Genomic DNA, 27,651 nt, shown 5'->3' with positions numbered 1-27,651 from the left:
GTGAGACTGTAATGTGATGGCTGCGCTTCTTTTGTTTAGGTAGCTTTCTCTTTCTTTCCTTGCTAAGAGTGTTGCCCTCCAATAAGCTTGAAGATGAATGATTTTTAACTTTAGAGTAACATACTTCTGTGATGCTAAATGACCTCTAACGTGTGATTGAATGAGAGTAGCTGCTTCATGTTGAATAGCTAACTGTTGCTGAACTTTCCATCTTCTAAAGTGAGACTGCAATGTGATGGCTGCTCTTCTCTTATTGATGTAGTCTTCTCTCTCCTTTCTTGCCAAGAGTGTTGCTCTCCAGTGTGATTGCAGTTGAATGATTTTAGCTCTGATAGCTTGATAGTTATGCCTGGTAGTGTATCCACGATACTGTGACTGAATGAGCCTAGCAGCTTCATGTTGGATAGACAGCTGCTGTTGAACCTTCCACCTTCTAAAATGAGACTGTAAAGTAACTGCAGCATGCTTCAGTTGTAGGTAAGCTTCTCTTTCTCTCCTACATGCAACAGTAGCTCTCCAATATGACTGTATCAATAAAGCACTATTCCTCATTGCCAGATAATGCTGTCTTCTACTGTATCCACGATACTGTGACTGAATGAGAGTAGCTGCCTGATGCTGTAAAGATAGCTGCTGTTGAACTTGCCACCTTCTAAAATGAGACTGTATAACAATGGCAGCTTGTTTTAACTGAAGATAACTCTCTCTTTCCTTTATAGCCTGGACTGTGGCTCTCCAGTAGGTCTGAAGAATGCTAATTTGAGCTACCATGTATAAATATGTCTGCCTTGTATGATAACAACGATACTGTGATTGAATGAAAGTAGCTGCTTTATGTTGAATAGCTAACTGTTGCTGAACTTGCCATCTTCTAAAGTGAGACTGTAATGTGATGGCTGCGCTTCTTTTGTCTAGGTAGCTTTCTCTTTCTTTCCTTGCTAAGAGTGTTGCCCTCCAATAAGCTTGAAGATGAATGACCTTTAGTTTCAAATAAGAATATTTCTGGGCTGCAATATAGCCTCTAACATGTGATTGAATGAGAGTAGCTGCTTCATGTTGAATAGCTAACTGTTGCTGAACTTGCCATCTTCTAAAGTGAGACTGTAATGTGATGGCTGCGCTTCTTTTGTCTAGGTAGCTTTCTCTTTCTTTCCTTGCTAAGAGTGTTGCCCTCCAATAAGCTTGAAGATGAATGACCTTTAGTTTCAAATAAGAATATTTCTGGGCTGCAATATAGCCTCTAACATGTGATTGAATGAGAGTAGCTGCTTCATCTTGAATAGCTAACTGTTGCTGAACTTTCCATCTTCTAAAGTGAGACTGCAATGTGATGGCTGCTCTTCTCTTATTGATGTAGTCTTCTCTCTCCTTTCTTGCCAAGAGTGTTGCTCTCCAGTGTGATTGTAGTAGAAAGATCTTAGCTCTGATAGCTTGATAGTTATGCCTGGTAGTGTATCCACGATACTGTGACTGAATGAGCCTAGCAGCTTCATGTTGGATAGACAGTTGTTGTTGAACTCGCCATCTTCTAAAATGAGACTGTATAAAAATGGCAGCACTTTTCTTGTCTAGGTAGCTTTCTCTTTCTTTCCTTGCTAAGAGTGTTGCCCTCCAATATGCTTGAAGGCAAATGATTTTCAACTTTAGATTAGCAAAATTCTGTGATGCAATGTAACGTTTAACATGAGATTGAATGAGAGTAGCTGCTTCATGTTGAATGGCCAACTGCTTTTGGACTTGCCATCTTTTAAAGTGAGACTGCAATGTGATGGCAGCTCTTCTCTTGTCTAGGTAGATTTCTCTTTCTTTCCTTGCTAAAAGTGTTGCCCTCCAATAAGCTTGAAGATGAATGATCTTTAACTTTAGAGTAACATACTTCTGTGATGCTAAATGACCTCTAACATGAGATTGAATGAGAGTAGCTGCTTCATGTTGAATGGCCAACTGCTTTTGGACTTTCCATCTTCTAAAGTGAGACTGGATTGTAATGGCTGCTCTTCTATTCTTTAGGTACTCCTCTCTCTTGTTCCTTGCCAAGAGTGTTGCCCTCCAATACAATTGAAGCAGAATGACTTTAGATTTGAGTAACAAATATTTTTGCGCTGCAAAGTAGCATTTGACATGCGATTGAATGAGAGTAGCTGCCTGATGCTGTAAAAACAGCTGCTTTTGGACTTGCCATCTTCTAAAGTGAGACTGCAATGTGATGACTGCTCTTCTCTTATTGATGTAGTCTTCTCTCTCCTTTCTTGCCAAGAGTGTTGCTCTCCAGTGTGATTGTAGTAAAATGATCTTAGCTCTGATAGCTTGATAGTTATGCCTGGCAGTGTATCCACGATACTGTGACTGAATGAGCCTAGCAGCTTCATGTTGGATAGACAGTTGTTGTTGAACTTGCCATCTTCTAAAATGAGACTGTATAAGAATGGCAGCTCTTCTCTTGTCTAGGTAGCTTTCTCTTTCTTTCCTTGCTAAGAGTGTTGCCCTCCAATATGCTTGAAGGCAAATGATTTTCAACTTTAGAGTAGCAAAATTCTGTGATGCAATATAACGTTTAACATGCGATTGAATGAGAGTAGCTGCTTCATGTCGAATGGCCAACTGCTTTTGGACTTGCCATCTTTTAAAATGAGACTGGATTGTAATGGCTGCTCTTCTATTCTTTAGGTACTCCTCTCTCTTGTTCCTTGCCAAGAGTGTTGCCCTCCAATACAATTGAAGCAGAATGACTTTAGATTTGAGTAACAAATATTTTTGCATTGCAAAGTAGCATTTGACATGCGACTGAATGAGAGTAGCTGCCTGATGCTGTAAAAACAGCTGCTTTTGGACTTGCCATCTTCTAAAGTGAGACTGCAATTTAATGACTGCTCTTCTCTTATTGATGTAGTCATCTCTCTCCTTTCTTGCCAAGAGTGTTGCTCTCCAGTGTGATTGCAGTAGAATGATCTTAGCTCTGGTAGCTTGATAGTTATGCCTGGCAGTGTATCCACGATACTGTGACTGAATGAGCCTAGCAGCTTCATGTTGGATAGACAGCTGCTGTTGAACTTGCCACCTTCTAAAATGAGACTGTAAAGTAATTGTAGCATGCTTCAGTTGTAGGTAAGCTTCTCTTTCTCTCCTACATGCAACAGTAGCTCTCCAATATGACTGTATCAATAAAGCACTATTCCTCATTGCCAGATAATGCTGTCTTCTACTGTATCCACGATACAGTGACTGAATGAGAGTAGCTGCCTGATGCTGTAGAGATAGCTGCTGTTGAACTTGCCACCTTCTAAAATGAGACTGTATAAGAATGGCAGCTCTTCTCTTGTCTAGGTAGCTTTCTCTTTCTTTCCTTGCTAAGAGTGTTGCCCTCCAATAAACTTGAAGGCGAATGACCTTTAACTTTAGAGTAGCAAAATTCTGTGATGCAATGTGACATTTAATGTGTGATTGAATGAGAGTAGCTGCTTTATGTTGAATAGCTAACTGCTTTTGGACTTTCCATCTTCTAAAGTGAGACTGTAATGTGATGGCTGCTCTTCTCTTATTGATGTAGTCTTCTCTCTCCTTTCTTGCCAAGAGTGTTGCTCTCCAGTGTGATTGCAGTAGAATGATCTTAGCTCTGGTAGCTTGATAGTTATGCCTGGCAGTGTGTCCACGATACTGTGACTGAATGAGCCTAGCAGCTTCATGTTGGATAGACAGCTGCTGTTGAACTTGCCATCTTCTAAAATGAGACTGTAGCATGGTGGCAGCTTGTTTAAAATGAAGATACTTCTCTCTTTCCTTCATTGCCAGGAGTGTTGCTCTCCAGTATGTTTGAAGGAGAACCACATGCAATCTAAAGTTCTGATAATGCTGTCTACTAATGTATCCTTTAACACGTGATTGAATGAGAGTAGCTGCTTTATGTTGAATAGCTAACTGTTGCTGAACTTGCCATCTTCTAACGTAAGACTGGATTATGATGGTTGATTGCTTCAATTGAAGATAACTCTGTCTCTCATGTCTCGCTAACAGTGTAGCTCTCCAGTGTGACTGAATCAAAGAGACTTTAGCCTTGACAGTGAGGTAATAATGCCTTGAGAGGTAGCCCCTGACTATTGATTGTATAAGAGTTGCTGCCCACTTTGCAATAGCTAACTGCCACCTCCTAAAGTAGGACTGTATGATAATGACAGCTTGCTTTAGTTGAAGGAAACATTCTCTTTCTTTTCTAGCTAAGAGTGTTGCTCTCCAGTATGATTGGAGGGTACTGGTGCTGTGCTTTAGACAATGATAATGAGACCTACTAATGTATCCTCTAACATGCGATTGAATGAGAGTAGCTGCTTTATGTTGAATAGATAACTGCTGTTGGACTTGCCATCTTCGAAAGTGAGACTGTATAACAATGGCAGCTTGTTTTGATCGAAGGTAACTCTGTCTTCCTTTTCTAGCCTTAAGTGTGGCTCTCCAGTATGCTTGAATCACACTAACACTGAGGGTTAGCTTAAAATAATGCTTTCTTGATAAATACCCACGATAAATAGCCTGTATAATAATAGCTGCATTCCTCTGACTAACGAATCTCTCACGGATCTTCTTTCCCCGATACCGAGCCTGAGTTGCAATGGTCACTGCCCTCAGTTGCTGGTATTGTTCCCTTTCTCTTCTAGACTGGAGCGTTGCTCTCCAATAAGCCTGTAGCTTCAGTGCTGATTGCTTCAATGCTACATAATGCTTTCTTGATAAGTAAGACTTAATGCTTGATTGGAGAATGATAGCTGCTGTTCTCATCTTAAGATAAGCTGATCGGCAAATATAGCCTCTATAGCAAGTCTGGATGAGCTTGGCTGCTCGATCTTCTTTTATTGCTCTGTGATGTCTGTAAGCTCGTTGAAGGATAACGGCAGCCCTTCTTTTGGCTAAAAAGATTCTTCTCTGTCGTCGTCCATCTCTTTTTGCTCTCCATAAGACCTGAAGGCAGTGTGTTGCAGAAAGCAACTGAGAATACTTCCTCTTTGCAATAAATCTTCTGAAAGTGGCCTGAAGGATGATATACATGCATAATTTACATGTAATATGAAATTAGTAAAAATATAAATAATAATACTGATCTAATCAAAAGTTACTATACAACTGCAGCACTTATTATTACTACTACATGGATATAGGGCTATTTGCATTATTTTGAGCATAGGTGGCGCTATAAATTTTAACAAAACAATTTAGTTACTGAAAATACTTAAAATAGGCAAATATAACTAAAGTATAGCATAGGCAGGGTTTCCCACAAAATTTTGGCATAGTGCTCATGAAGCAGCTTGTCAATAGATTTTAAAGAGGCTAAAGAATCTGATCAAAGTCCCTGTACATGATTTCGGGCCCAATTTCACCAAAATTTAAAAGGAGAAAATTCTACATTTGATTTTTTTTCCTGATATATACATGATGTTATGTTGTCTAGCAAGTTTGAGCTGATTCCAGTGAAAACTGGATTTTTTAATGAATTTTAAAAGTTGCACCATGCGTTATTATACATGTACATGTACTGTCAGCTCATGAGGCATGCTGCTTCTCACTTAGCATGTTTTGTGGGAAACCCTGGGCATAACTCATTTATACTTACTTGAATAAAAGTGGCAGCATTATTTCTAAGACTCTACAATGATAAAGACAAAAGTAAAGACTATAGTAACTCAATAAATTAAATTTACCATGAGGCAACGTTCTCTCTTTCTTTGTTTGATCTTCCTCCAAGCTCTCTGTAGAACTACAGCAGATCTTGTCTCTTTCCTCAGTATCATCAGTCGATGGCAGAGGTAGGAAACAAATGATATCACAACCTAAACCATAAAACAACAATTTATGAATGAGAGTAGTAGCTAGGGCAGTTTACCTTTTCATCTGGCAGTGTGTCTGACATGTCTTTGGAATGAACCAACATTGGTACACCACCAAGCAATGGCAGCTATAAAGTACATGCATATTATTAGTAGATGCTTTTAAATATAGCACACTGTACCGTTTGTGACAATAATTTGAAATTTGACTTCTCATTAGCTAATAATCTCTCTTTGTCTTTGTCTCTACCAGTTGCTATTAAAAAGGAGACATTAAGCACATCATTATAATGCGTCCATATAATCTTTATAATGTGTGTATACATTGTAACTTACTTGGACTAAAGCTAGCAGTCCATCCATTAGTGAAATCTTCTTCAACTGGTTCAGGGACAGAAGGAGGAGGTGGTTCTGCCATCAGTCTTTGTGAAGTACTAGTTTCATTAGTAATGCGATCAAGTGGGAGGAGTCCTGGTTGATAATGATGTATCAGGTAACAAAACATACGACCATCAGAAAACGATGAATTGAAATTGTTTATCTGTAACAAACAAAAAAAGATAAATCATCTGTGACATAATATTAATTATAAATCCAATGTACATACAATAATGTACCATTGTAAGTTATATACATGTACTTACTGGCACACCATAGAGCTTCCCTACAGCCCTGCACCATTCCAACAATACATTCAGTTCTGGTGCTGTAAAGAACAGACTGGGCTCAATAGAGGAGTGACGAGGATTGTAGTACTCTGCAGCAATGGGATGTGGCTTTCTGGTTGAGAGGTAAGCAATCTCTTCCTTGAGGTCTTTGAAATTTAATTTAATTTTAATCTTTGTAGGGAAGAGGAGTATAATAGTAATAGTGAATGAGTTTTTCTTTACTTTGAAGTGAAATATGATGGACCAGAGTAAGCCCAGTGTCTTCTCTCTGTGCCCTTCGACAATATTCAAACTGGTGGTACCAACTGGTATTGTCATGTGTCCCGATAGACATTTCAGTGCAAGCTCAACATTGTGCAGTTTCTACAATATAATAAACAGATAATAAAAAAGAATAAATATACATGTGTACATGAACACATGCAGATGTACACATGTACATAATAAACATGGCTCCATAATTAATGCTTATTACATCAGTGCTCATGAGCACAGTCACATGGAATTGATAATAGCAGTGTGCAGAGTTCTGGAATGTTGTTTGTTAGTCTACAGCAGCTTATTTTAAAATATCAGTATAGTATGAAGCTATTTTAACATGATTGATTTCTCATGAAATATCATTTGTCTTAAATAGACTATCATCACACATGTATTTCTTGGGTAATAATTTCAAAAAATTATACAAATTACAAACAACCTGTCTCAGTAGTATAAAAGAAAAGAAATTTCATAGTAGCTAACAGTCCTGATCTTAAAGAGTTTAAAATGCAAGTCCTCTACGCTATTATGGCAGTACTAGCAATAGCTGCATCATGCAATGGTCTGGAGGAAAATGAGAATGAAAAGCTTCTCAACATTGAGAAGAGTCTTGCTAATCTCACATCCCAGTTTTGTATGTCCTCCGGTCTATTCCAGGTATCTCTAATAAGAGAGCTACTCAATGAATACAAGAAAGCTGGACATGAATCAAACAAAAAAGGAATAGCAACACTTCAACGTATGGAGACTATGCTAAACACTTCCATTGGTGCTATAACTGAGAGGCTAAACATAATAGAGACTGATTTCAAGCAAGATATTGATCACCTAACAAGAATGGTTTATTCTGTTCAAAAGAATACACAAATACTCTTGAAACACAGTAACATTACCAACTCTAAACTGAACAAGCTGGATGATAAAGCTGATGACACTGACTACACACCATCTACTCTGCTCCACTCTTGTGAGGAAGTACTGCAGACCTCACCAAACAGCACATCAGGCTACTATAGATTAGTGGATCCTACTGGTCATGTTAGACATGTCTACTGTGACATGAGTAATCTCTGCAATAAAGGAGGAGGCTGGACTAGAGTTAGTATCCTCAACATGGAGGACAGTAATGAGAAGTGTCCCATTGGATTAAGACTGTATGATCAAAATGGTGGACGTGCTTGTGGCAGACCAGTCAGTAGCGGTGGGAGCTGCCCTGGAATAAAATTCCCTGTTCACTTTAAATATTCTCAGGTCTGTGGTAAAGTTATTGGATATCAGAAAGGTCATCCTGATGCAACATACCTTCAAGGTATCATGGATGGGATTAGATTAACTCATGGCACCTCTCGATCTCACATTTGGTCATTCTTAGCTAGTAGTGCTGACACTCATGCTTCATGTCCATGTGCCCCTTCAGGAAAAGCTCCCTTAAGTTTTGTTGGTTTAGATTATTACTGTGAGGCTGGGCGTCCTAACAACGGTTATGATCTTAATCGTCTGTACACTGATGATCCATTATGGGATGGAAAAGATTGTCGTTCAGCAGAAGCTCATTGCTGCGAAACACACTCATTAATTCCTTGGTTTCACAAGAATATTGGCTATACTACTACTGATTACATTGAAATGAGGTTTTGTTTTAATGGAGGAACTTATGATGAAGACAGTCCAGTGGCTCAATATGAAATATACGTGAAATGATAGGACAAGTAACATTATATGTGAATACCGTATAGCCAAAAAATTTTGTGAGGAATAAATTTCCGTATTTTCGTGATTACTGTTTGCATCACAAAAATTAAACCCCCGAAAATAAATATTAATTGAGGGATGTGGTTAGCCACGCCTTATTAATAAATGTGCGTGCCCTCTTGTCAAGTCGTGTTCTTGGTCAAGCTGATATCTCTGTATTGCTATTTTAAGCATACTGGCAAGGTCAAAGATGATGATCTTCCCCATCACTGGTGTCCACACTGATTTGTAGACATGGTGCCCCCTGACACAAGAGTCCGTCTCAAACAATGAATCTGCCATGTTTTAATTAAATAAGGCAGGGTCATTATTATTATTAAAATTAAAATCACGAAAATATTTTTCACGGAATTTAAAATTTCTCCATAAATTTCATTATTCACAAAATTTTAAGCCTCAAAAATTTTTGGCTATACGGTATGTGCGAGTGAGTAATTTTTAAAATTTATTAGTTGTGAAAAATTAGCCTTTATCATAATTATTATTACATAATTATAGTGTGTATTTTGCCATGCAATATTCTCCCATGTGCATATTAAACCCCATATCATATAGTGGGAAATTTTGGAGGGACTAAAATTTGACAAATTATTGCTAAATTTTGATGATTGGCGAATTTTAAATTGGTGAATTTGTGGCCACGTGCCATTGAGCATGCATATAATGGCTCAAAATGGTGGATTTTATTTAGGCCAATGGCTATCAAAATGCAAAATTTACCAAATTAAATCCCCTCCAAAATTTCCCACTATATGGTATATAGTTACAAGCTCCTATAGTGAACATGCTTATACTAATTGTACCTGTGCTTTGGTTGATGCTGGTATTCTAACTTGTGATGATAGTCCCCATTGACTAGTTAATATCTCAGATAATCTCCTATAATTACAAAAATCAAATGCTTTGTACTGAATATAATTTGTAGTATACATTATATTGGACAGTAAAGGGTACAGAATTCAATAGTGGATTAAATGTACATGTATATACTTACACTAATCTCAGACCATCCTGAAGGTCAGTTGCAATATTAGTAATACTGAAATCAAACTCGTCTATTGGATGCTACATGCATGTATAAATGAATGAGAAAAATAATATAGTAAAATCATTGCTTTTAAGTGTTAATTTTCCTGTACCTGAACAACAGAGACGCTGTAATTCAGATACTGAAGATGACGAATGAGATCTCCTTCGCTTGATAAAAAATCCCGACAAAAAGTCAGGAGAAGCTCACGACTTGACTATGAAATTTTGCATTTGAATGATTGATGATTTTTTGTGAAGTGATTTATTAATTCTATTTGCTACCTTTACTGAAGAGTCTTTGGAAAAAAGGCAAGGATCATAATCAATAAGACGTGTTAGTTTAGCTTTATCCAATAAGAGAACAAGTGAAAGGAACTTCTTCAATACATATTGACATATTGCTTCATTAAGACCTACAAAAACAATAATAAGAATAATAAGACACATGTACATATACATACATGTACATATACAATGTACATGTCTACATACATAAAGTACATACTTATATTTCCACCTACAAAATGTACATGTAAGCTCAGCTAAATTACATGTACATCTACTGAAATAGCTACATGTAGTACATGTACAATATCAGCAGTTTGTCAATGGGTAATACTAATTAATGTACCTTTGCCATAGCGTCCAGGAACTGATGAATGATAATATCTATCAACAATCTGACTGTTCCTAAGTATTCGGGACTGAATGTAAAGAGAGAGAGTCTGTGGAAGAGAACTCTCCTCATTTACTATGATCTGTTCACTAAATATAACCTGAGAATAAAGAATGAGATATAAATGTACATATTCAAATTGCTCTTATTGTGAAGACGTACATGCATGACTACATGTACATGTAGATGTATAAATATATGCATTATATTGTACATTATGTCAAGGGTTTTCCACAGAGTTTTGGCAGAGTGCTCAGGTTAGTGTAAGTGGATTTTAAAGTTGCTTCAAATTTGACAAAATGCAATCATACATGCAGTATAGGCATATTGTCAAAAATACATGTATTCAGCAGTGAATTTTCCATTTTCATAATTTTTTCTGATGTACATACATGCTTTTCTGATGTGTAAGTTTGAGCTGATTCCAATCAAAATTGAATTTTTTTATAAATTTTCAAAGATGCTCCAAAAGCTTACATGTACTATTGTAGTGCTTGTTAACTAATAAAGCATATGCTTTTTAGCTCACTAAGCATGCTTTGTGAGAAAACCCTGTATATATCCAAATCCTCATTGTGTATGCATCCCTCTCTTTCTTACTTCTAATCCTAGTTGCAACCACACAGGGTTATAGTTAAGAAACAACTGAAGTAGTGACTCTCTTTTCCCAACATCAGAGTGAGGGCTATATTCTGGTCTGATTGAGAGTCTCCCGGCCTCTATCTCAATCTCAAGTCTTGACAGGACGTGAGTACAAGGTTCAGACTCATACAACCGAGAACAAGCCTGTATGTAATAATAATGATAATGATGATAATAATGATGATACAAAAGTATAGTAATTAGAATAGGTTGTAAATAAAATATAATTGTAAACTCCTTACTCCTGGTCATCTATATACCACTCACTTGTCTTCTTCTTGAGGCCTGCCTCTGCTGAGAGAGAATTGTAGGAGCTGTTGATGATGCTAAACTGACTGGACTTGTGTCATCAAATGTTAGCATTGACTTTAAAGGAGCTAGAGAGAGGAGTAATTAATAAGGACAAAGGATAATTGGGTGCAATGCTTTTGGTGAACAAATAAATGACATATATACATGTTCTTGTGTTATGTAAAAAATCAAAATTAGATTTTTATAATAATTTGCTCCAAAATTTAACGAATACCGTATTTCCTCGTGGAAACGCCTAGGCGTTTATTTCTTATAGAGACCTGTTTGCTAGGCGTTTAAATGAAGTAGGCGTTTATACGAGGTGGGCGTTTATAACCCAAAAATAACCCTTACCACCATATTTCAATAGACACAACGCGTAGTTTAAAACTGACATCAAAACTTCTGAGTTTCTTTAGCCTTCTCAGCTGCAGCTGCCATTGTAGAATGTAAACTACTAAACTACGTATGGTACATGTACCACGTGGATGGGGTAGGTGGGTGTGGTATAGGCTTTTAATCAAGAATGGGCGTCTAAACAAGCATGGGCGTTTATTGTCAAAGTTATGTGCTGTCTCTAGGCGTTTATACAGGCATGGGCGTTTATAGGGAGTAGGCGTTTCCACGAGGAAATACGGTACATAACTGCAATGGATATACCATGTATCAAGTACAGTCATTAATACTTACCTGATTTGCCTTGAGTTGGCAGGACATTACCACACTGATCTGTTGGAGCAAGCACAAAGTTTGACCACTTCATAAAACCTATCACAAAGAAATCATGTCATGTATGTAATGTCAGTATACATTGTACAATAATTCCCTTCCCTTGTTAGCAAATTAGCATCTTTTAATTTATTTCAGCCATTCTATTCTCAAGCCTATTCTGGCTAGAGGGTCTGGACCAGCCAGCCCTTACTGACTCTCATGTGTCCATTAATTGTTACATAATCTAACACTAATTACTTCTTTCTTCTTTTCTTATCCAATGCTCATCATAAAGGTGCGTTTCCCTGATGCAGTGTAATGGCTTGACTTGAAGTACTGGCTGCTCTTTCTTCTTTTTCTTGGAGTTCGTTAGTATTAGTGTCTTCTGCGCTACACCAGGGACAGGGGGCTTGTACTTCTCTTTTGTCTTGAGTCCTGCTCGAGGTGCTGCTCCTGCTTTCACTTTAATCGAGGGAGGAGGCTTGTTCTCCTTGTTCTGGGTCAGGGAAATTACTTTCTCCCTCTATTAAAATAATAGTAAATATTCTTATTTAAGAAGTAAAGGGTTTACGTGTTTTCTAGTCAAAGATGAAGAAGGCTCCATGATGATTGCTTTTCAAATTCTACCCACTATAAGCTCCACTTTTGAATTTTAAATAGCTCTACCTGATTGGTCAAAATCCTCCAGTGACCACGCCTAGCAATAAGGACTCATCCACGTGGAACAGCGCAGCAGTTTTAGGGGTGGGGCACTTTTACATTTTATAGTTTAGCAAAATGGATCCAGCAACTTTTGAAAGTTTTAAGCAGCAACTGTCTAAAGTTAGGAAGTGTATGAATTATAAGATAACTTTATTTCTTGCAGGAAAGCTTTAGCAGTGGGAAGCTCAGTGTAGTGAAGTCTTTTACTGACAAGTACTTCTTCAATGGACCTCAAGTGGCTCAGACATTAAAGTTGTTCTCATTCAATTCTGATCAACTGAAATTTTTAGAAGCAGTCGAGCCAGTACGTTTTTGAATTTTCACTTATATTTATTCAGTATTTTACACATTTTCTATTTTTGGGTTTTGGCTAGTTATTTAAGTGTAATTAAGAGTTGAAAGGGCCCCATTACTGTACAGTACTTTGTTTTTGAGGAGCAAAACTTTGCCTTTTTCATGGGCTAGCATGCAACCGCAAAATTAAAGATCTGTGAAATATTTAACCGCCATTAAAGGGAGGCACAAACATTGTGAATTCTCAAAAGTTATTTCTGCTAAAAATTAATTTTATCAATCCGTGAAAATTTTAGCTCTTCAAAGTAACTGCTTTAATTTTAGTTGGCTTATTGAAACACTACTCTAAGAGAGCTCCTGGTTTTAGCTTTAGCTAACGAAAACAATATTTGCATTGCTTTCATTCAAAAGACTAATGCATTATAAGTTGTAATAATTTTTGTATTTTAGCGTATGATGCCATTAAATGGTCAAGAAGGCAAAGATATTGTATTGTGCTTTGCTCATGCAAGTGACAAGCTGAAAGCAGTTGACATGATTGCAGAGTAAGATTTTTTATTAAATTAATTTTGTTTATAAATTGCTTTAAAATATTCCAGTGCTTTATTTTGGCACTATTGCACTCAATGGTTTTTGTGTACACTTGCATAACTGAGCATACATGCATTAATGAGTTATAGTTTTAGTAATTATTGGCAATTTAATAACCTATCGCTAAAGTGAAAAACTCCGCAAAATTAAAGCATTATTTTTATGGCACACTATGGTGTAATTTAATTTAGTTATGATTGAAATTTATTTTTGTAGTCACATTTACGATCCAACCAAGAAATATGATGTATTGGACGCCATTGATTTTAAATTTGATAAAGAGAAAGCAAGAGCTAGACTTGATAAAGTAAATATAATTTGTTACACACAACAGATATATGTGTACTTAATGTGTTTTTATTTCTTAAAAGGCTGTCTTTAAACCAACTACTGGATGCCCGACCAGCTGTCCCACTGTCCCACCTTCATGCCCACCTGGCCAATATCCTCCTGGACAATATCATCCTGGGCCACCAGGACCCCCTGGACAATATACCCCAGGACCCCCTGGACAATATACCCCAGGACCCCCTGGACAATATACCCCAGGACCCCCTGGACAATATCCACCAGGACCCCCGGGACAATACACCCCTGGACCCCCTGGACAATACCCTCCTGGGCAATATCCTTCTGGACCCCCTGCGCAATATCCACCTGGACAATATCCTCCTGGACCCCCTGCACAATATGTTTATCCTCCTGGACCCCCTGGTCAATATCCACCCCCTCCAGGGGCTTCTGGTCAGTATCCTCCTGGACAATACGGAGGGCAGTATCCTGCTCCAGTTCAGTATCCTCAATACCCTCCTCCACCTGGCCAGTACCCCTCTTATCCACATCCTTAGTGATTATTAATGGTCAGTTCTATTTTACATCAACACAAATAATGTTGTTTATAATGTTGCTCAGGTGTTGCCATGCTATCACAGGCCGTGTAATGTAAATTATTTAGTTTTCTGAAACAATGAGACATAGCTCATTTGTCAATCCATCAAAGCATGTTCACTTTAAAGAATTATTAAGATAGCTTGTATTGAGCAGCTGTACCGGTAATTAAGAGCTAATTACTATATTTTACTATTTATGGCATTAGATGTGTAAGTATAGAATTTAGTATTTTTAAGTGTGTAAGTAGTATACATGTAGTATTAGTTATATTCTATTATTGTATTCTGTTCTATTCTAGAGTGGCTCACTTTTGATTCTCTCATTTCTTTTAATAGGGTAACTCCATAACTGAAAATATAAACTGTGTGTGTTTGAAGCTCCCCTATTTCTATTTTTAAAGTTATTACTTTTGATTTGATATTTTGAAACAATCATTATGAAAATTTTTTTAAAAGTTATAATGTATTATTATTATTATTATGTGTGTGTGTGTATGACAGGCTGTTGTTGATTAAACAAACTTTTGTTACAACTACAATGTATGATATATATATATATAAACCAGTAATACCTTTATTGCAGACATTTCATACCAACTTGTTAAATTTGACTCACATCTATTCACACATTACTATGTGACAGTATAAAGTTGTTACTTGGATAATTACTGAATTTGACTGAAAATCGAGGAGTTTTAGCTGCTTAAAACTGACCCTTCACCACTCATTGCATGAGTGTTAAAATCATTCTTTTACCTCAGTATCTCGATCATTTTAAACACATTTTTAAGGCAATTAAAAAATATATGTATAACCTTCATCTGTTAATCATTAAGTAATTGAACAGTAAAAGTATGGTAGTGATGGGCGATATATCGATTCTTTATCGATATAAACGATATTTTACGGAATTGATTTGAATCATTATCAAAAATTTTATGCAATTTTCATTGATCTATTGACCACGCCCATTTATTAAGGTTAAATGACTAATTTTAATAAGTAATTGCACTGTTGAACTGCAAGAAAGAGGCAACTGACCAGTTGTTAGCTCAGCCTACCCCAATAAGAAGAGAAACAAGGCTCAAGAGCATGGAAACGATCTTCTCTTATGTCCAGTACAGTGCCAAAATCATTAGCCACACCCTTGACACACCCCTAAATGAAGGTGTGGTTATCGTATCGTTAATAATTGATATTTCCTTAAAAAGTCCATTATCGATCGTTATCGAAAATTAAGAAAATTGGCCATATTGCCCATCACTAAAGTATGGGCATGGCCTTAAAAAATTCTATTTCTTTTTGTTAAAAGCTTGTTGGTCAGTTAGTCTAATTATTAGATTATATACGGTGGAGGTTTTTTTTAATTCCTGACCACACCTATTGTAGATATGGCAGTGCACTATGACAATCAGCAGGAGAGGCCCAGCGTCTTCTTTGAGGAGATCGAGCGACCCTCCATAATTTCCTCAAAGTCACACAAATCCATGACCTCGTTGGCCAGTATAGAGGAGGATGTGGTCGAAGAGGAGAAGGGAAGAAAGTCCAGCGAATGGGCATTCCGTCCTTTGAAGATAAAATTCAAAATGAAAGAATTCGAGAAGATATACGACCGCTACGTCTACAGGCAGCAGCAGCAGCTACTCATATTCGTCTCTTGCCTTCTTTCTCTCATTGCACTCATCACACTCTTTGTTTTCTTGGGGGAGGAAAAGGTTAGTATGAGCCTGTGTACATGTACATGTATTTGCACACAAAGCTCAATGGAATGTATGTATCTATGTATGTGCATGCATGGTACATGTATGAATGAATATTCATGCATGTAGATCCAATTCAGTATTTCTCTTAAGAATATTGTGATGAATGCACTAAAATGTACATACTGGTATGTGTTTTATGTCTTGCTACATGTACATGTACATATCTTTTACATTCACTGCAGATTAGTAAATTTTTGCATGTAATGCTGTGCTGGCCTAGCATGTTACTAACTGTACATGTACAGTCTATGAGTATAGTTTCTATGGTTCCATCTTCAAGTATATGTACAGCACATTTTATATTGTTCATTTTAGTGCTATAGTATTTCAACTATTTTTATTCCTTCAGTATTCTGAGATTCCTGTTAGTGACGAAGCTCTTGATGAATGTACAAATTTCAACATAACTCTCAATGAACAGGTGATTCAATTATTCTCAATTGTGTACAAATCTGTCATTAAAAATAATTTGATTGTCCCTTAATGATCAAAGACTTTGTAAAGAAAGACTTTAAGGGAAGGGTTGCACCTAACCCCAACATACACTGCGAGCAGCATTTTGCCAGCCTTTGATCTTTCTTTTAGCCTTGTGTTGAATTTTTTTAAATTTAAGGCAACATGTTCCTTGACCACATAAAAGCATGATCAAAGGCTGCATGGACAATTGTTAAAATCACATTATTGAATGGAGAGAGAGAGGGGGGGAGGTGATTAAAAATTAAGAATCATTATTCTTCATTTTTATAGCTTATTAAATACGGCTCTCTCCCTGAAGTACTGACTCTATTATTCTGTGCACTCCTCCTGGTTCTTGAAACACTAATGGCAGTCATTGACAAGATATCACGTCCAAGACTCACTATCTACTCTATCCTAACTTGGGTGGTGCTTGTCATCCTAGTCGTCATACTCTTCTCTGTTCAGCTCAGGCCCCAGCCCTCTGATACACTTGACTATGTCTCTCTAGTGGTCATATTCACGTACACCATGATACCAGTGTCCCTTCGCCTATCCACTCTCATGAGCATATTCTTTTGTTGCGGTTATGTCATTGTTGCTTCAGTCACAACCGCTGCTCTTGGGAATGGCACTTCACTTAACATCCTAAGAGAGGTAATCTCCCTTATACTTTCATATACATGTACATGTACATACATGTATGTATGCACTCTAGCTACGTACATTTATTGTCCTATATTATTTGTTGATAACACTTCTGGATAAACTGTTGCACTTAATTCCTCTAGCATTTTGTGCTTGTGTGTTTATTCTGACTGTTTATTTTATGTATTGTGGCTGTAGTGTTTATTTTTGTTATAATTACAGTATATCCTAGTTTTAAATAGTTCCCTGTCCTGTTAAATATTGACACCTGCATGTACTCAGCACTCTCTGCTTTAGATTTAACAGTTAGTGTATTAATGCATCTATTTTCAAACTTCTGCTACTTGACTATCAGTTGATTGTGTAGAGATTCAAAATCCTAGCCATGCTTTCTATGTCTGTCTTAGAGCCATTGATTGATGACTAGTTGCCATGTTTTTGATATGACTTGATTATTTAAAATAACACATACCTATTTATATTGTTCTTCCTCCTATCATTAAGTATTGTACATGTATAAGAAGTAAACTGTGCTATTGTTTTAGCGTATTTCTTTTTTTTCCGAAACTCATGTATACTTCAAAATCCATTGATACTTTTAAAATACTATTATACCACATTCCTCCCTCTTCCTATCTCTCCCAATTTTCTTTCTCTCTCCCAGTCTCTTAGTGTTATTTTCCTCTTGGCCTCCCTGAACCTAATGGGTGTTCTCTACAACTATCTTGCCGACTTGGCACAAAGGCGCTCCTTCTCAGAGACCCAGAGATACATCAGATCAGTTGCTCAAATCGAAACACAGAAAGGAAAGAAAGTAATGAAAAGGAGCATATGTACATCATCATACACACAAATATACATGTATGTATGTACATGTATGTACATGTACATGTAGAACGGGGAATAAAGAGAATGAGCATGTAGTGTATGTACATGTACATGTACATGTACACGTATACCGACTCTACTATACTATACTGCATGTGTACATACAGTCTTACATATACATGTATGTGTGTACATTTAGACGAATTTTATTTAGTACATTTCCATTATTTATATAGCAACAATTACTCTATTCTGTTCTTCCTGGCCATCTGGCTGATGCTTTCCTGGAGGAGTACCTCTCCAGCCGGAGTGAAGCAAAGAGAATGGACTTTCATAAGTTTCATGTAGCCAATCACAGTAATGTCAGGTAGAGAGACACAATATGTGCAGGGATTGTATGTATGGTACTCTATTAGCTTTATTTTATGTACACACTGGTTCTCGTATGCAGAATCATAATTGCATTTATGTATCATGTGAAGTGTTTTAGTCTACCATATTGGCCTCAATTAATGCACCCTCCTATCACCTCTGATGAATTGAATATAATAAGAACTTGAAGCTTGCACCCTCCTCCTAGTCAAGATACCTATTGGGTGCATTGTGATTGCCCTTCAGGGGTATTATGTATATTGCCATGCTCCTCTCTAAACAAGTTAAGTACCTCCTGGAGGAGTATTGTTCCTATCTAAACAATACACCACCTGCAGATTTGTAGAGACTTGTTATTATTGGCGTTTTACCACCTGGGACTTGTAATTATTTATCAAGAGGTGCATTTTGGCACCTGAGACTTTTAATTATTTGCTTTTTACCACCTGGGACTGGCGATGTGTTTTTACCACCTGAGACGAGGTGCGGTTTACCACCTGAGACCACCGTAAAGTTTAATTTTAACGAAATAAGAAAAAATTAAAATTAAGAACCAGCTAACTATTGATTTAATTTTTATAATTATTATTTAAAGCAGCACACTTGTAAACCATAAATTTAAGAAAATTAAATAATAAAGGGAGGGAAATATTTTGTACATGTGTAATCATTAATTTATTTGGCATTGGCACATTAGTGTGTACAATTTTATGTGTTTGTGGTTGCTGTTTGTTTTTGATAGTATCCTCTTTGCTGATATTGTTGGATTCACAAGACTCTCTTCAGGCTGCACTGCCAAGGACCTGGTAAAGATACTCAATGAGCTCTTTGGAAAGTTTGACCAGCAGGCAGCAGTAAGGAAGGAGGAATACTCATAACTGTACATGTACATCAATACATGTAATGAGATAATCGTAATACAGTATAATCTATACTAGTAACAGTATCGTTAGCAATACACTTGACAAATGTATTAAATAAATATGCTTTATTTTGGAATGATTCAATATATACTGACATAGTGTATTTTGTACTATAACTACATGTACTTGTAGCTTCTTCTAAACATTAAGTCTAGATCATTCCAATGATTTCATTACTGGTCTATTGTTATCATGAGATTGAATGTGACTGTTATTGTAAATGTATGCATGTATGACTCTGAGGTCATTAGATGTACATGTAGATAAAGTTATTGTAGCATCTTATGTAAACCCTCTCAACACTCTCTCTCTCTCTCTCTCTCTCTCTCTCTCCAGAATTATTCCTGTCATAGGATAAAGATATTAGGTGATTGTTACTACTGTGTTTCAGGACTGCTGGACGATAGAGAGGATCACGCTCGCTGTTGTGTACAGATGGGCCTTGATATGATTAATGCTATCAGGTACTCCTTGTTGATAATAATAAACAATGATAAGGTCTAGTGGGAGTGTGTATGTGTGTTTGTCCACTGAATGTGTGTACTTTGTATTGTGTACCCTATTACTGCCAAAACTTTTAAAAATATTATCTTTTAAGAGCATGTACACATCTACGTGTAGCCATGTACTTCAATAGCTATTATTATTTATTATTATTTGTATTTTATTTATTATTTTAATTATTTATTATTATTTCATTTGTATTTTATTGATAATGTTCTTGTTTTACTGGTGCTAGGAGTGTTAAGGAAGCCACTGGAGTTGATGTCAATATGAGGGTTGGCATACATTCAGGTCATGTCATATCTGGCGTGCTTGGTCTGGTCAAGTGGCAGTTTGACGTGTGGTCTGATGACGTGACACTGGCCAATCACATGGAATCAGGAGGAATACCGGGGTAAAGAAAATAGTGACACTGATAATAATTATTGTAATATAAATATTATTATATATTTGTATAATTAAAGAAATATTATTCTGTATTTTATTGTCATTTATGCACACTTTTTATGTGCTTATACTGTACAGTATATAATAGTTGATGTTTTTATTTTTTATTATTGTACGTGTAGGCGTGTACACATATCCCAGGCTACATTTGATTATCTTGATGGTGAGTTTGACGTTGAGCCTGGGAACGGAGGAGAGAGGGACTCGTATCTTAAAGAAAACAACGTCACCACCTACTTGATCACAGAGAAGGTTAGGCTGATCAATATTGCTGCTATTATCCTATTTCATTTCTTTATTGTCTCTTCCTCTCCTTATAGAGTGATTCAGTAGTGCCAGCGATCACTAAACCGCCACCAGTGGACTCACCTCTTACTCTAGCACCTCCTTCGCCATTACCAATGACACCTCTCTCTCCTGGGACAAGAGCACCGTCCATGGTATGAGGGAGAGCGAGCAAGGGGAAGGGCAGGGTTTTCAAAGGATTTTATAATACTATTATATAAGGCTATTCTTCTTATGAAGCATGCCTTGTAGCTCACATACATGTAGCATGCATTATGGGAATTAAACCCTGCCCAGGAGAGAGAGGGAGAGAAAGAGGATGGAAACATCAAATGAAAGACTACATTGTCAAATTGTCATATGCACAAACCCTTGTATAAAGTACAGTATATTCCTATACTACCTAATCTCTCTTTCTCTCTGTCTTTTCTGTAGCTTGATGCTCTTGCTGAACGAAGGTCAACTGCTCGTCGCTCAGAGATCAACCCAATAGTGAAGCATCTCTCCAAGTGGGGGGCACAAGCTCCTTTTGCTGGCTTCAATCAAGTCGATGCTTTTGATAACCCAACGGCCAATCCACTAGTGGTATGCTACTATGTATATGCACACGTACATAATGAACATGATTTCCTCTATTTCTTATTTGTTTGTTTTTATTTCTGCATGAATTCCTTATATTCCATTCTTCTCTGTGTAATGTTTTCCTTCTCTCTCTCTCTTAGACTGGTCTTGTTGCTCAAATGGCCATCATACCCAGTGTCCTTGGAAGGTAAGTATAGTATATGCATCTAGTAAATATGTACTTTTATAATTATTTGTATTTTTTTTCTCTTTTCTAATGGCATGTAGAGCTAAACTGTCTCCACTGGATGAAGATGCTGTGAAGAGGATGAGCTCTATGATTGATGCTGAGACTGCAAATCGGAGCAGGTAAGAATGACTGACATAGTTTTCTTCTCTCTCTCACTCTTTTAAAAAGTGTATACATGTACATGTACATACGATATGATTGGTAAAATAATTGTACATACCTTGTATGTTCTCTATAGTATACTTGCTGTCCCTCCTGAGATTAATCGAATTTTCTTGACATTTAATTCAAAAAAAGATAACATCAAAGTAAGCAATGGACCCATTATTAGTGACACACACACAGTTAATGTAATACGTATAATACTTGTTTCTTTTCCAGTACTCAAAGATCCCTGACAAGTTTTTCAAGTTTTATCTTGCGTCCTCCTTTATGGTCTTCACAGTCATTTATATGATACAGGCTCTTGTTCTTCCTCTGTGAGATTATCTCTTTCTCTCACCCTCTCCATCTTTAACGTTTATTCATTTCTTTCACACTATACTTTCTCCTCCCTCTCCCCTCCCTCTCTCTCTCTCCCTCCCTCTCTCTCTCCCTCCCTCTCTCTCCCTCCCTTCCTCTCTCTCTCTCCCTCTCCCTCTCCCCTCCCTCTCTCTCTCTCTCTCTCTCCCTCTCTCTCTCTCCCCCTCTCTCTCTCTCTCCCTCTCTCTCTCTCTCTCCCTCCCTCTCTCTCTTTTCTTCTTTTTCTCTTCACACAGGTCTTATGCAATGCTTGGTTCATTCATAGGTGGCTCACTCTTCTTCACAATAACAACTGCACTGTTCTCTTTCCACCTCTTGAGGGTAACAACTCATTTAATCATTTATAATTTCACATTATTTAACTTGATTATACAAATCACACTCAACCTTGTTTATATATATCTTTAATTTATTATCCAATAGAGATGGTATCCTAATGGTAATGTTCTCACTCGTCTCTCAATTTATATGGTCAAGAGTTACTTTGTACGTCTGGTCGTTGCTCTTCTATCAATATCTCTCACTCTAATGGCACCACTCATCAACACTGTACCTTGCAATACCTTCACTAGGAGCTGTGATGAGGATGTAAGGAGATCTGGCATTTAAAAAAATGCTATGATTATTTTAGTACATGTACATGTACTACTATTGATATTATTATTGTTTTTATTTTTCATGCAATAAAGTGTTTATTATTATTATTATTATACAAATGGTAAAAAAAGACACGAAACAGACAAAAAGGAGACAAAAAAGGGAGAGCCTGTACTTATTATTGTTACTATTATTTGTATTTAGTTTACTAATCCCTTTTTCTTTCTTCTTCTCTCCTTACAGGGTGAGTGTTCATGCATTTCTTCATATGATGAATGGAGAGACACCTATGACAATCCTAGTCCTGATAGCAATGACTGTCTTTATCCACAGGTCAGTACTGAACACTTTCATAGTATTTCAGTTTTATTTCTATTATAGTACATATACTACTGCTGCCTATTGGCTCTCCTCTCAACTGCTGTCTACATTCGTCTGAACTGGCTTTTCAAAGGCCTCATAACGCTCATTGGTCTCATTGTGTATCTGTATATAATGCTTGGGCCACAGTCCTGTCTCTATGATAATTATGATAAACGTGTATTGGGCTATTGTGTGAGTACTTCCTGGTTCTTTGAACTCAAGTACGAGGCGGCCATTTTGTTGTCCGTATCGTATTTTATTCTCATTCTTCTCGGGAGACATGTGAGTTGAATCTTTAATTAAATGTGTGGGTGTGATGATTATTAATTTATTTTTTAAAATAGAATGATCTTGTGTATAGACGATCCTTCCTATGGAAATTGAAGGTACATACTAATGTTTTATTAATTCATTATTTTTATTATTTTATATTTTTCATTATTTTTTATTTTCTTTATTTTTAGAGCAAGGAAGAGAAGGAAGAAACGAAGAAGCTTGCTGAGATCAACACATTATTGATGGAGAACTTACTGCCTAAACACGTTGCATCTTACTTTCTTAATGTTGGGCAGGACAAGAATGTAAGACAATTATTATTTATAACTTAATTAATTATTTTAATTTTATTTATAAAATTAAGACCTCCATATTTGGTAGCAAATGTGCTCCCTAGTAATGCAATATCATTATTGCATCTAATAGTGTTATCATTAATAATTAGTTATGCATATTGTATGTGCATGGAGTCATGTCTAGGGAGGTGCAGATTATGCTGGCATAAAAATGAGCATAATAACTAGGTAGAGGAATACAAGAATCATGCTAGCATAATTGGGAAATATCCGGAAATTACTAGCATAAAAGGCAAAATATCCTGAATTTAATGGTTACAGAGATCACTGAGATGTCTGAATTGTTTTTTAGCTGCAGTCTTTTTGAATTTTAAAATTACCCTTGGGAATCAACAGAATTTTCTTGAGTTTTACTTCTACTGCACCTTCAGACCATGCTTTAATACATCAATTAATTAATTTTTGCTATGATAATGTATATTTTTGGTTGGTTTTTAAGCATAATTGAGAGCATAATGTACTATTTTTGAAGAATAATCATGACATTTTATGAGCAATGCTGCATCAAATAATTGAAGCATTAGTGAGCATAATCTGCATGAGCCTAGTCATGTTCATGTATGTTGTGTATAAAAAAATTTTGATCTGATTACCAATTTCTATGAATTTTTAAACTTTGCTCAAAAGTTGGGTATTTTCTGCATGTTTTGATGCTGTATATCTAGTTTGAGGAGATTCCAATCACTATTAAATTTTTATGAATTTTAAAAGTGACTCAAAAATTGGCTCAAAGTCCTAAGTACAGGTACTTTGGATCAAACATGGCTTGAAAAGAATTCTTCATTTTTATAATTTTTATGATGTGTATATATGTACTCTTGTTGTGTAGAAAGTTTGAGCTGATTCCGATCAATATTGAATTTTTTTTTGAATTTTTAAAGTTGCTTCAAAAGGGGGCCAAAGTCCCTGTACTATAGTTTCACCAAATTTTTGCTAAAAATGACTAGGAGAGAAAATTCCATTTTTATATTTTTTCTTGATACATATACATGTACTTATGTCGTGTAGAAAGTTTGAGCTGATTCCAACCAAAATTAGATTTTTTATGAATTTTTAAAGTTGCTCAAAAATTGAGCCAAAGTCCCTGTACTATAGTACAGGGGTTTCGCCAAATTTTTGCTAAAAATGAATAGGAGAGAAAATTCCATTTTTATATTTTTTCTTGATACATATACATGTACTTATGTTGTGTAGAAAGTTTGAGCTGATTCCAACCAAAATTAGATTTTTTATGAATTTTTAAAGTTGCTCAAAAATTGAGCCAAAGTCCCTGTACTATAGTACAGGGGTTTCGCCAAATTTTTGCTAAAAATGAATAGGAGAGAAAATTCCATTTTTATATTTTTTCTTGATACATATACATGTACTTATGTTGTGTAGAAAGTTTGAGCTGATTCCGATCAAAATTGAATTTTTTATGAATTTTTAAAGTTGCTTCAAAAGGGGGCCAAAGTCCCTGTACTATTGTACCAACCAAGTCTTGGGTCAATAAATTTCGTCACAGACAACTAAGAGAGAATCATCCATCTTTATAATTCTAATATGCATGTTCTGTTGTTGTTTGAGCTGATTCTGGCCAAAATTGGATTTTATTTATGAATTACTACTCCAAATCCCATGTACTATAATAGCCCATGCTGTTTAGCTCGTTTTGTGGGAAAACCTTATTATTATTATTATTATGATAAAATGAACAACAAAGACAAAGTAGACACCAGCACTAATGTTCTTATTTTTAGGAGCTTTATTCTGAGGATCACGATGAGATATGTGTCATGTTTGCGTCTATTCCGAGCTTTTGGGACTTTTATAGCGAGTCATCGATCAATGATGATGGAAAGGAGTGTCTGAGACTGCTCAACGAAATAATATCAGATTTTGATGAAGTAAAAACATAAATAGAGATAGAGTGGGGGAGGGAGAGAGGGAGGATGAAAAAGACAAAGGGAAAATGGGCCAAGAGGGCGGGAATTAAGTACTATTTAACTTTTTAGGTATTGAATAAGCCAAAGTTTAGCAGCGTTGAAAAGATAAAGACAATAGGTTCTACTTACATGGCAGCCACTGGACTCAATCAAAGAAAAGTAAACACCTTTACCAGTACATTAAAATGCATGTACATTTAATCAAGAATACTTATATGTACTCTTGATTACTTGATTTAATTTAGATTGTGTATAAATGACTGAATTTTAACAGGGCTCCTGTATACTGTACTTACAATAATAGTTATATATTGTATATATTTAGGTTGACACTAATAATAAGACCAGTAAGAATCATCCTGTGGTTCATTTGTGTTTGTTTGCTGTTGAACTGATCAAGAAACTGGACCTCATCAACAAGCACTCTTTCAATGACTTTCAACTAAGAATAGGTGAGAGAGAGCACACACTGTAGTGTATACCATATAGCAGGTTATTTTCGAAGATAATAAATTTTGTTTTTCAAGATTTGCGAAATTAAATTCCTTGAAAATCAATTTAATACGGTACAAGATGGCAGAATAGTGGAAATTTGTGAAAAATAATTCCGTGAACTTCTGGATACGAGTCATTTGCAAAATTTATTATCCTCGAAATAAACCCGCTATACGGTAGCCAGTTTTCTGTATATTACAAATCAATCACTGATTTAGGTGTCATCCATATAACATTTTGTATTAAAACTTTTGAGTGTATATGCACTCTGTGTAGATATTACCATACGGGTATAAAATTTCGAGGGTATAAAATTTTGTGTTTTAGTGAAGAGCTCTTAATTTTTTAATTTCGAGGGGGTTAAATTTTGTGTTTTTGCACATGCACTTCCAATAAGTGATTGATTTTCACATGCTGTGCATGTGCAGTGAGTATTTCCATGGGTATTGATTTTTGTGGTTAGGAAGTAACATATGAAATCAGTGAAATTAAATACCCCACGGAATTTTATACCCGTACGGTATTGTCCCACTGCCTGTTATTGTGTACTAGTATATTGGATTGTAGTTCTCACTGTCAACAGTTGATATGATTAGGGCTGGCTATAGGTTTAATAAGCATAAGTATGTGAATCAGTGATTTATATGCTAACTAGTGTACATTGATCTAATTGAATGATCTTTTTAGTTTGACTGATGTCACATAACTAGTTATAGGGTTTGTAATTATCATAACTAATTTCTAGTAGATTACTTCCAATCCAATTTGTGTGTATTATTACATTAGGTATTAATCATGGACCGGTTGTTGCTGGAGTGATTGGTGCTCACAAGCCACAGTATGATATATGGGGCAATACTGTGAATGTAGCTAGCAGAATGGACTCCACTGGTAAACCTGGAAGAATACAAGTAAGGAAGGAATATATACTAGGACTAGTTTGTAAAGAGGAGAGAAAGAATCAGTGATAAAGAAAGGGAAGATGAGAGATGGAAAGATAGAAGCGTAACAACATTTACGTAGAAGGGCTACTTTATCTAATCGATATTTTGTATACTTGTTGGGGCGAGCCTGAGCGAGCCCCACTAAGACGAGAAAAGTCTGTTGGTTTATACGGGTCGTCTAACTATTATTAAAGTTAAAAAGCCTAATCTTCATTGAAAGCGGGTGTGGTCACAATGAATAAAATGGCGGCTATCAGCAAGTCTGAGCTTATTTGCAGCAACGGTCAGCAAGATAAGACTAAACTGCTGTTCAAAGACTTCTCTGGCAAAAAGAAAGTTACAAAAGCAGGTATAGAATCTTTTTTCTTAATATAAAGGACTCTGATAAGTTGAATCTAAATGAGAAAGCTGCATGTACTGTAGCTATAACTGCATGCATTATGAGATCTATTCTAGGTGATGTTTTTTTCTCTAGCAGCAAGCCTAGGTTAACAGAGCAGATATACAATCTTCTTCAAGTATGATTTGTTGAGTGACTCTGTCTCTGATGAGTTGAATGACAATGAATGCTGAGAGAAAGCTGCATGCATTGCTAATTTCTGCTTCTTGTGCCTGCAGTGATTGTTTCTAGCAGCAAAGACAGTTAACAAAGCAGATGTACTGTCTTCTTTAATTGCTGCAAAGACTCTTTAGTGATGAAGTGATAAAGAAAATTTACATTTTTTAACTGCAAGATACGGACTACTCATGTACATTGCTTTACTTGCTCATACATGTTGATCAGACAGCATATACAATTAATTTATGGCTTGC

General features: G+C 36.3%; 3 protein-coding genes across 3 annotated transcripts in view; 2 read left to right on the top strand and 1 right to left on the bottom strand.

The window, feature by feature from the left end:
• Positions 1-6: 6 nt before the first annotated feature.
• LOC105312265 (abnormal spindle-like microcephaly-associated protein homolog) lies at positions 7-12,520 on the bottom strand (the record flags this gene model as incomplete). The annotated part of the gene is made up of 18 exons (XM_019994911.1): positions 12,418-12,520; positions 12,105-12,369; positions 11,826-11,903; positions 11,112-11,221; positions 10,803-10,988; positions 10,158-10,302; positions 9,809-9,939; positions 9,637-9,741; positions 9,492-9,562; positions 9,301-9,376; positions 6,707-6,847; positions 6,461-6,655; positions 6,153-6,357; positions 5,999-6,072; positions 5,873-5,944; positions 5,691-5,819; positions 5,603-5,635; positions 7-5,019 (listed from the first exon to the last, which is right to left on the bottom strand). Coding segments are annotated over exons 1-18 (7,062 nt in total), but the record flags the coding sequence as incomplete, so codon positions are not given.
• A 37-nt stretch (positions 12,521-12,557) lies between these two features.
• LOC105312264 (basic proline-rich protein-like) lies at positions 12,558-14,929 on the top strand. The gene is made up of 6 exons (XM_011404774.2): positions 12,558-12,668; positions 12,712-12,852; positions 13,293-13,387; positions 13,650-13,740; positions 13,805-14,293; positions 14,660-14,929. Exons 1-5 carry the CDS (start codon positions 12,624-12,626, stop codon positions 14,279-14,281), a joined length of 849 nt encoding a protein of 282 aa, XP_011403076.1. The 5' UTR covers positions 12,558-12,623; the 3' UTR covers positions 14,282-14,293; positions 14,660-14,929.
• Positions 14,930-15,686: 757 nt separating this feature from the next.
• The window catches only part of LOC100636322 (adenylate cyclase type 2-like), a 12,582-nt gene continuing 617 nt past the window's right edge, over positions 15,687-27,651 (top strand). The window contains exons 1-25 of the mRNA XM_019994910.1: positions 15,687-16,038; positions 16,436-16,507; positions 16,834-17,199; positions 17,855-18,004; positions 18,255-18,385; positions 19,133-19,244; positions 19,650-19,777; positions 20,053-20,211; positions 20,387-20,516; positions 20,585-20,704; positions 20,985-21,134; positions 21,272-21,318; positions 21,399-21,479; positions 21,599-21,668; positions 21,742-21,839; positions 22,119-22,203; positions 22,306-22,470; positions 22,723-22,812; positions 22,861-23,124; positions 23,187-23,228; positions 23,307-23,423; positions 25,214-25,360; positions 25,469-25,558; positions 25,725-25,851; positions 26,681-26,805. Of these exons, the coding sequence (XP_019850469.1) occupies positions 15,715-16,038; positions 16,436-16,507; positions 16,834-17,199; positions 17,855-18,004; positions 18,255-18,385; positions 19,133-19,244; positions 19,650-19,777; positions 20,053-20,211; positions 20,387-20,516; positions 20,585-20,704; positions 20,985-21,134; positions 21,272-21,318; positions 21,399-21,479; positions 21,599-21,668; positions 21,742-21,839; positions 22,119-22,203; positions 22,306-22,470; positions 22,723-22,812; positions 22,861-23,124; positions 23,187-23,228; positions 23,307-23,423; positions 25,214-25,360; positions 25,469-25,558; positions 25,725-25,851; positions 26,681-26,805 (3,390 nt within the window). The 5' untranslated portion in view covers positions 15,687-15,714. The remainder of the gene's footprint in view (positions 16,039-16,435; positions 16,508-16,833; positions 17,200-17,854; positions 18,005-18,254; positions 18,386-19,132; positions 19,245-19,649; positions 19,778-20,052; positions 20,212-20,386; positions 20,517-20,584; positions 20,705-20,984; positions 21,135-21,271; positions 21,319-21,398; positions 21,480-21,598; positions 21,669-21,741; positions 21,840-22,118; positions 22,204-22,305; positions 22,471-22,722; positions 22,813-22,860; positions 23,125-23,186; positions 23,229-23,306; positions 23,424-25,213; positions 25,361-25,468; positions 25,559-25,724; positions 25,852-26,680; positions 26,806-27,651) is intronic.

The sequence above is a fragment of the Amphimedon queenslandica genome, unplaced genomic scaffold (genome assembly GCF_000090795.2).
Source record: "Amphimedon queenslandica unplaced genomic scaffold, v1.1 AMPQUscaffold_13460, whole genome shotgun sequence".
NCBI classification, from domain to species: Eukaryota; Metazoa; Porifera; class Demospongiae; order Haplosclerida; family Niphatidae; genus Amphimedon; species Amphimedon queenslandica.
This window is presented reverse-complemented; position numbering and strand designations above follow the sequence as displayed.